The 9,359-nt window shown below is 41.5% G+C and overlaps 1 protein-coding gene across 6 annotated transcripts; it reads right to left on the bottom strand.

The window, feature by feature from the left end:
- Nucleotides 1-6,070: 6,070 nt before the first annotated feature.
- Nucleotides 6,071-9,357, bottom strand: RWDD2A (RWD domain containing 2A). Of its 6 annotated transcripts, none has more exons than XM_045498902.1 (3): nt 9,258-9,357; nt 7,993-8,332; nt 6,071-7,000 (listed from the first exon to the last, which is right to left on the bottom strand). In XM_045498902.1, the coding sequence occupies exons 2-3, from the start codon at nt 8,191-8,193 to the stop codon at nt 6,323-6,325; spliced, it is 879 nt and encodes a 292-aa protein (XP_045354858.1). In that variant the 5' UTR covers nt 8,194-8,332; nt 9,258-9,357; the 3' UTR covers nt 6,071-6,322. The 6 variants fall into 6 exon arrangements, with proteins under 6 accessions (XP_045354858.1, XP_045354860.1, XP_045354862.1 ...); XM_045498904.1 differs by having other exon boundaries at nt 9,230-9,342; XM_045498906.1 differs by having other exon boundaries at nt 7,993-8,210; nt 9,258-9,341.
- Between the last annotated feature and the right edge of the window lie 2 nt (nt 9,358-9,359).

Here is a 9,359-nt window from a genome sequence, read left to right as displayed (position 1 = left end):
TGGTTTTCATTTGCGTTTCTTTGATGATTAATGATGAACATCTTTTCATGTGTCTGTTTGCCATCTGTATGTCTTTGTAAAAATGCCTATTCGAATCCTCTGCCTATGTTTTAGTTGGATTTTTTTCTATTGAGTTTTATGAGTTCTTTATATATTTTGGACATTAACCTCTTATCAAATATATGATTTGCAAATATTTCCTCCCATTCAGTAGGTTGCTTTTTCTTTAAAAAATTTTTTTTAATGTTTACTTATTTTTGAAAGACAGAGAGTGGGGGAGGGGCATAGAGAGGGAGACAGAATTTGAAGCAGGCTGCAGGCTCTGGGCTGTCAGCACACAGCCCGAGATGGGGCTCAAACCCATGAATTGTGAGATCATGACCTGAGCCGAAGTCTGATGCTTAACCAACTGAGCCACCCAGGCACCCCAAGTTGCTTTTCATTTTGTTGGTTTCTTTGTGTAGAAGCTTTTCAGTTTTGATGTAGTCTCAGTTGCTTATTTTTACTTTTTTTGCCTTTGCTTCTGGTGTCATATACAAAATTTCATCACTGAAACAGACATCAAGATGCTTACCGCCTATACTTTCTCTTACAAATTGTATGGTTTCAGGTTTTTCATTCACATCTTTAATCCATTTTGAGTTGGTTTTTGTGAATGGTATAAGATAGGCCCCGAGTTTCATTCTTTTGCATGTGGCTTTCCAGTTTTTCCAACATTGATATTGAAAGACTGTTCTTTCCCTATTGTATATTCTTGGTACTTTGTTGTAAATTAATTGACTATATATGCATGGGTTTACTTCTAGGCTATTGTGTTCTATTGATCTATGTGTCTTTTTATGTGAGTGCCATGCTATTTTGATCATTATGGCTTTGTGATGTAGTTTGAAATCAGGGAGTGTGATTCTTCCAGCTTTGTTCTTCTTTCTCAAGACTGCTTTGACTATTTAGATTCTTTTGTGGTTCTATGCAAATTTTAGGATTGTTTGCTCCATTTCTGTGAAAAATGCCATTGGAATTTTTTATAAGGATTGAATTGAGTCTGTAGGTTGCTTTGGGTGGTATGGACATTTTAACAATATTAATTTTTCCAGTGCATGAGCATGGGATATCTTTCCACTTATTTTTGTTGTCTTCAGTTTCTTTCATTAGCATCTTATAGTTTTCAGTGTAGAGTTCTTTCACTTTCTTGGTTAAATTTATTTCTAGGTTGTTTATTTGGTGTAAATGGAATTAATTTTTCTTTCTGGTGGTTTGTTATTAGTGTATAAAAATGCAACAGATTTTTGTATGTTGATTTTGTATCCTATGGCTTTACTGAATTCATTTATTAGTTCTAACAATATTGGTAGTTAGGGTTTTCTCTATATAGTAACATGTCATCTAAAATAGAGACAGTTTTACTTCTTTCTTTCCAACATGGAAGCCTTTTATTATTGATTGATTGATTGATTGATTGATTGCTCTTGCTAGGACTTCCAATTCTGTGTTGACTAAAAGTGGGGAGAATGGGCATTTTTGCCTTGTTCCTCATTTAGAGGAAGAGTTTTCGGCTTTTCGCCGTTGAGTATAATATTAGCTGTGGGCTTGTCATATGTGGCTTTTATGTTGTGTGGTACATTACCTCTATACACACTTTGTTGAGAGTTTTTATTATAAATGGATGTTGAATTTTGCCAAGTGCTGCATCTGCTGAGATGATCATATGATTTTTGTCCTTAATTTTGTTAATGTGGTATGTCACATTGACTGAGTTGCTGATTTTGAACCATCCTTGCATCCCTTGAATAAATCCCACTTGTTCGTGGTGTATGATCCTTTTAATGTATTATCGGATTCAACATTTTCCTGAGGAATTTTAATGACTATTCTCTGTAAACTGGGAAGACTTGTGGGAAATTCTGTGGTTAAAAATGGGCTCCCTATTTTAATGGAGACATCAGAATCTTGGGGTTGATAGAGGCTGGATAGCAGCACTTTGCAGCAATTAACAACTAAAGACACAACGGAAACAGTATCATAATAGGAAGCTGGTTCACTGTAATCATCGTAGTTTGGCCTACCAAAATCTTTGGTGGTGGCTGGTAAATCATTGGGCCTCATAGCCTGAAATGATGTTGAAAAATCTAATTAGGACAGCACAGATACTGACCAAGAAAAATGAGTGCCAGTGTATAATACAACTGATATAACCACACCAGTGTATAGCAGCTAAATACTAGCTGGACTTAGGACCAAATATATGGGCAACTCAATGTAGGCCCTACTTGGTATGTGTAACAGCAACAGTATGAAAAACTTGACTAGAGCCACCAATATAGAGTGTCAAGGCGTTCACGAAATTGTCATGCATAGATATGGATGAAAGACCCTAAGGTGATGAACTCTGTAATATCCAGAATCTTTCTTTGAGTTTCCATTTACTAGAATAACAATTCATTGCAGAAAGGAGACTACTAGGCCTTCTGGAAATCACCTGGCAACAGAACTCTGAACGAATACAAATTTCTAGGGTCTCAGAAATTATTGCGGTCTATAAGACTAAGTGTACCCTTAGGACTAAGTGTATGTAGGAACAAATCCACCCTCTAGTCATTTTCTCAATGAAGAGTTAGAATTGATTTCTTCATCATCTATCACCACATTGGATCCCTGATAACACACAAAAAAGGGTTATTCTGGCAGGAAGTACCCATTGATTTGCAGAGGTAAGTCCCAGCATCAAAAGCTTTAAAGGAAGCTTTAAAAGCTTTAAAAGATGTGATTCTTATCACATCTTGACTATGATCTTTGGATCACCCTAACTTAATCAGATGGTGATTCCAACTGCAGCTGACAGACAAGTTCTCTTTCTTGGAGCAGAACAGTGAGTAGCTACTGATCAGGCCAATGCTTTTTTGTTTTTCCTATATTCTAGTAAGTAGAGGGCCCTTGAAGCAGTTTGTGCTACCAAACTGACTCTGTGCCAGAATATAACTCTTGACCTTGATCATCTCACCATTATACAGGGCATCACATTGGTCTAACACCTTGATGATGATATGTTCATAGGACCTGGAGCATGGGCATCATTGGATTTCCTGAATAGCTGCTAAGACCTCATGAAAGCACAAGAGCCTGCCGCCTTAGCCAAGTTTGTGGAGGTCCAATGTCTGATGCATGTTAGGATGTTACTTCCATAATGATTAACTAATTGTGTGCCTTGCTCCACCTGTGACTAAGAGGTCCCTCTGTGTTTGCGGGGCTTCTTTGAATTTTCTGTCCACTGCTCAAACCCACTTATGAGTGGATCCAAATGCTTCTGGCTTTAACTGGGCTCAGGAAAAGGCTGCTTTAGCTGGTCCAGGCTGCAGTGAAAGTAGTTTTACCATGTAGACCTTATGAGGGAGACGCAATGGGCTCAGAGTTTTGAGGCAAGTCAGGATTCTGTATAAAACAAGGATTTTTTAGCAAACCATGACATCTTCTGAAAATACCTATTCTTTCAACTTACTACTGGGCTACATGAGATAAAAGCAAATGAAGGAAAATTGTCCTGAAAAAGGATTCTGTGAAGACCTCAGATAGACTCCCTCAGGCCTTCACAAGTTCTCTGAATTGGCATTTAACAGTCATATATGGAAACTCAAATTCACAGGCAACATACAGCTGATTTAATATAGGGATGGTTTAGAGATACTGTATTATGCCCATCAACTCATCTGGCCTACTCCTCAATCCACTATGCAAGTGTCCTCAGCCCTTAGCCCAACACATAATAGACCAATAAGGAATGAGAAGCAGAGAACATACTTGAAGAAAGGCTGATTTAATCCAGTAAGTTTTAAAAAGACACTGCAATATTTAGAAAGACCATTCTTTTCAGATAACCGTTAAAAAAATATAATGTATATAGTATCAGGATTCTTAAATTCCAAGCAATAGAGACTGATTCTGTGACTTTCAAGAAAAAAAAAGGCAGATGTTGAACAACTGAGCATTCGGTAGGCCAGAAATGAAGGTGGCACTATGGATTTAAGCAGCAAGAGCTCAAAACCATCTCTCTGGAAGGCTGCCAGAGGGTACTTGAGTCCGGTCACTTCTCCCAAAACATACAGAGAAAGGGCAGTTCCTCGGAGTAAGTGTTGTATGTGTGCTGGGGAGTGGGGGCTGTATGTGGGAGAGGTGCTAGGGGAGGAGGGTGGTCTGTGTTTCTATCACGTTGAGCAAAGAAAGCTAGCAGTCTACTATACATACAAAACTGAGCTTTGAATTATATATATATATATATACATATATTTTTATAAAACTCACACTTTTCCTGTAATTAATGTCTATTGTTAGTGTTTCTGATAGGAAAAAGTATTGCTACATGCTAATACTGAGCATGTAAAAATAGGTTCTGAAAAAATTATCACCAGAAATAGCTCCAGAAGCAGTAAAGAGTTCATAAGTTACTCCTTTTGTTTATTGAATTATATGAATAATCTATTTTTTGTTCCATATTGTAGTTCTTTAAGCTTCTTTATCTTTCCATCACTATTTCTAATGTAATCATAGAAAAAAACCATTGATGAGAGGTTTAGGCATAGATTAGGTGGAAGGCACCTAATGTGAGAAAAAAAGTTAATAGAGTCACATCTGCTTAGGGCCTAAGAACTTCTAAATACTAATTATACTTTATTGACGGTCTTGGGGAGATTACATGGGATACATGTTGTTTTCAGTCCTGATAAAGATTGAGAAATGAGCCTTTGGGAATGTAAGTCCTATTTTTTCCCGTTGTATATAGGTAAAGTGTGAGGCTCTTGCTTGGGTCCCACCCACATCCAAGGCTAGGTTTAAAACATGAATGGGCAAGCTGGATCATCTGGCAAAGACAGACGAGAGCCTTGGTTTGAAGGTCTGAATTGTGCCCTGAAAAGAAACTCATTCTGAGCTAAGAGTGTAGGCAGGGCAGAGTGGGCCCAGTTTCAAGGCCTCAAGGTCAAGGGAGTCAGCTTAGTGCAGGGTCTGCTGTTCCATTATATCCTTGCCCCAGTTCAAGGACATGTGTCTGCATGCTAGACACGGAAAGTAAAACCAGAATGTACTATTCCATCAAAAATTTTGTAAGCTCCCTGGCACATGCAGCTATGTTTGGCATCTAAGAGAACGTATCACAAAACGGGGAGTGAGGCATTCATTCCCCTCCACGTTACTAAATCTCGGCACACCACCTTTAGCATCCTGAGGGGCCAGGACATCAGTGGGGTGCCTGAGACCAGCAGGAGAATGAAACGGTCCCTGAGAAAGGGCAGTAGTAGCTAAAGAGAGACCATGGAAGCCAAAGAAATTTGCAGAGTCTCAGCTCAGGACATCTCTTGACACAGGTGAGACTCCCAGAAATTCTTGGGGAGGGTAAATCCTTTGCAGTGAAACGGCGTGGCAAGTGCTGCATAAATAGGGGTTACTGTCATCAAAAAAGTCACATTTTGACAAAGGCTGGTGAAGCTGGGAATTTTCAGATGAGATGGCAGTGACTTCTCACCAAAATGCAGAGCTTGGATCTTTCCCCCAAGGTGACAGTACAGAGCCATCTGTACGACTCCTCCCCAACACTCCTGCCCTACAAAGCAGTATATACTGGCACACAGGCAAAGGGTGCCAGTACCCATTGGTTGTAGAACATTTTTCTGGCCAAGAAACCGTATCTTTTTTTGTCGGGAAGAACTAAGAATGTTGGTATCCTTTTCCTTAGTATCATAAATCAGCTGGTGAAAACAGCCAAAGAATACATAGCATCATGTGTCATCTTCATTTCCCTTGAGACTTCATTTCTCTGATTCCTCTGCCATTACATTTAGGACCTAGTTCTGCTAAAAGAAAAAACTACAAATAGGCGGTTTAATTTAAAGTAAGAAATGTAGTAAACATGTGCCCTTTGTTCTCGCTTTGAACCTTAGAATTCACTCTTCCAATAACAAAAGAAAATGTGGTATGTCATCGTGGGCTGGTATCATGAAAGACAAAAATGTTATTTATGGGTTCAGAGCTGTAACATGACTACTGATACTAATTATGGGCTTTGGACTCCTCTTTAATCATCAGCTTCATTGGTTAAAGTGTTTTTATTAACTTGTAGTTAAATAGTTTTCAGTTAACATAAGAACATAGAGATAACATCACAATTGCACTGTGAAAAGGTAAAAGGCCTTTGTGTCTCATTATCAGATAAAAAGTCTGGAGCTAGGTGTCTCACAGATGATACTAAACAGCCACTGGCCCTTTTATTTTGGTCTTATTAACAGAAAATACTGACTTAAAGTGATGAAATTACACACACAGGCCACTTAATGGCTTCCTAGGAGTCTGAACTTTTACTTTCAATACCAAATAATATCTGGAAAACATGCTCACTTTTGTGTTTTTTCAGAAATTCTAAGAATTGGCCCAGATTCATGTGATAGTCATTCCTTAATCCATAGTCACCATGGGCCTCCAGGAGTAATTCTTCAAAAGAATGGAAAAGGCGCAGATCCTCTCCATTTCCTTCTGTTTCCACACTTTCAGCATGCTTACAAGAAATGTGTTTCCAGTTGGGATACCTAATTGTGCGCCAGAATTCCTCACAGTGCTCCTTGAAGCCCTCCACACAGATTATACCCGGCTTTCCTGTCATGCAAAACCCAGTCACATCTAACCTTTTCCCAACATCCAAAATCTTTTTTCTTAGGTCCTGCTGATATATGTGGTGGCTGTAGATCCACATCCGGAGGAATGTGTTCTTGACTGGCTTTGCTTGTGTAGACGGTTCATAAACGAGCTTTCTGTTCAGAAAATAGGAGGCACTGTTGTCCTGTAACCACTGGATTGCTGCACATACACAGAGCTCGCCTGGATCAAAAGTCCCTATGTAAGAAGTGAGACCTTTGTTGAGAAGTAGTTGCTGTTGTCTGTCAAGCTCAGGAGACCGTCCAAACAGCTGCAATGCTACATAGGGGTAGCTGTGAGGCATGGTTACTTGCAAATCAATTTTCACCTTAAAATGAAAATCAAATAGATTTAAGTACCGTAAAATCACCTAAGCTGGTTTATCAGTGGCAACTGCATGATTTTGATAAATGTAATAGTTATTGCTACTGTTAAATGTCAGCTATGTGCCAGAGACTCTACCGAGTACTTTATATACACTATTCCTTCCATGTAAGCATCCATTCATTCCAGTATTTACTGAACACTCGCCATGTGTCAGGGAGCTAGACACAACTTCTGCTCTTTGTGAAAAGTAGAGCCTAGTGAAAGAGACAGATATTAAACTAGTAAGTACACAGAACAAGTATTTAATTCCAATGGTAATGTGAAGCATGGAAAAGTGCAGGATCTGCTGAAATGTGTAACCAGGGAGACAGAATTCAGTCTGGGGAACCAGGAGATCTTGTCTGAGGAAATGAGAGCTGAAGGATGTACAGAAAATCGCTAGAAGAGGGGTTCTTAAAAGCCTAGTCCACTTGTTATCTACGCTATGCTAATGTTACTGGAGACAATGGATCAGAAGATGAAGGTAAACTCATTTTTAGTATTTAGATTTCCTATCTGGTATTTGCTTTCTGTGCTCTGGTGTCACCAAATAAACATTCATCCACTCCTTACAAGCCAGATTTGCTAAAGGTAAGATTTAGATTTATCAAAATCATGATATGTCTACAAGACAGTACATACTACAATAGTTGGGTTGGTAAAAAACTGGTCGAGTGAACAAAATAATGATGGTAGTATGAGACTGCAGATGTTTTTAATAAAAACACTAGATATATTTGTTAAAAAGTGTGCGCATTTATGTAAAATTCAAGATATTTATTGAAGACAATTTACAGTGCATCCCATATTTTACATATTTCACTTTCAAACAAGTAAAGGAAATAAGAATCTGGAATATTCTCTATTTGTTTCCTGGACAGAAAGCTCTCCTTCCAAGTGTTTGCAATAAAAGCTGGGCACCCAGCAACAATAAAAGCAACTCAGGGTACCTACCTTGGGCTCCTCAATCTGGAGTGTAATCACAAATTCGATTTTGGGTGGCAGCGCCTCCCTTTTTCCTTCCAAATATCTCTTTATATTCGTCAGGACATTTACATCTTCGAGTTTTACTTCTCCTTGGTTAGGAAACATAGAGAACAGCATTTCCATCTCTAGCAGCTGAAGCTGCAGGCATTCTTTCATTGAAGCGGACATGTTGCCTCCAAATCCACCTGCCAGGAAAACCGAAAAAGCCCAGGGGCACTAGGTTTCTCAATTTCAGCGGCGTCCAAAGAAATTTCCGGAAGGTCCCTTTCCCTGGAAGCGGTTTTGCAGGAACGTTGTGCACCGACAGCTAGGGGCACAAACCGGGACACTTACACTCTTTCTTCGCTTTATCTCCTGACCCCCAAATCTAGTATGCACGACATCCCTCCAGAGACTTCGTTAAAATTCAGATTCCCCCAGTCCGTTACCCACCCACCCCACCCCCGCTTCCGATCCAGATCCGGGAATCTGGACTTTCAACAAGTGTTCCAAATTATTCTGTTGCAGGTGGTTGGCAAACAACACCTGCAGATGCTCTGCAAGCCTGAATTCTGGTTAAGGCAAGGAGCCCAGTTTCCGAATCCCACCCAGGTCTCAGGCTCAGGCGGAGCTGGGCGCTGTGGCCAGGGAGGCCCGCAGTGCTGGCGGGGCTGTGGTCAACTTCCTTGGCTCCGAGGTCTTGGGGGTCCCGCGGCCCCCAAACGCTAGGTGCCGCCCCTCGGCCCCAGCGCCAAGAACCCCTCCCTAGCGGGCCTTTAAGGCTCTTCGGGGAGCCACACCAGCCCCGGGCGGCCCAGATCGCTCCGGACGATTTGGACCCACCTGGCCTGTGCCCCGAGGGGCCTAGGCTTAGGGGGAGTCTTACAGGACATACATAAGATGGTGTTTAGTGCGAGCTGGTGCGGGTAGATGGTGGCGGGGATGGTGGGGGGAGCGACTCGAGAAGGCTCCCAGAGTCAAAGGCTGGGGAGATGAACCCCGAGAATCAAGGAGGGGATGCGGGAAAAGGGCTTATGGCCGAGGCCACCTTGTCAGAGGCCCCCAATCGGGGTTGGTACCCCCATCTGGGACCACTAGGGACCCTGGCTTCCCAGGAACGCAGGAATGCCACCCCGAAACCCAAATTTGGAGGCGGGGACTGTCGCAGTACTCTGGTGGCCTACGACCCTCGGCCCCAACCCCCGGGCCACCGCGGGGGCCTCACCCTTCCCGGTCATTCAATGGAAACAGACCCAAGCCCTCTCAGAACCGGGATCCGCAGTTCCGCAGGCGCGAGCTGCGCACTACCAGCGAGGAGGAGAGGCGGGTCCAGCGGCCCCTCCCCCGCCGTGATT

This window comes from Leopardus geoffroyi, chromosome B2 (assembly GCF_018350155.1).
Source record: "Leopardus geoffroyi isolate Oge1 chromosome B2, O.geoffroyi_Oge1_pat1.0, whole genome shotgun sequence".
Classification (NCBI taxonomy): Eukaryota; Metazoa; Chordata; class Mammalia; order Carnivora; family Felidae; genus Leopardus; species Leopardus geoffroyi.
The sequence above is the reverse complement of the archived record's forward strand: the minus strand, read 5'-3'. Positions and strand labels throughout refer to the sequence as shown.

Coding starts and splice junctions, on each gene's coding strand:
- RWDD2A (XM_045498901.1), bottom strand. Junction 7,001..7,992: donor TCCAGATTGAGGAGCCCAAG/GTAGGTACCCTG, acceptor TTTCATTTTAAG/GTGAAAATTGATTTGCAAGT.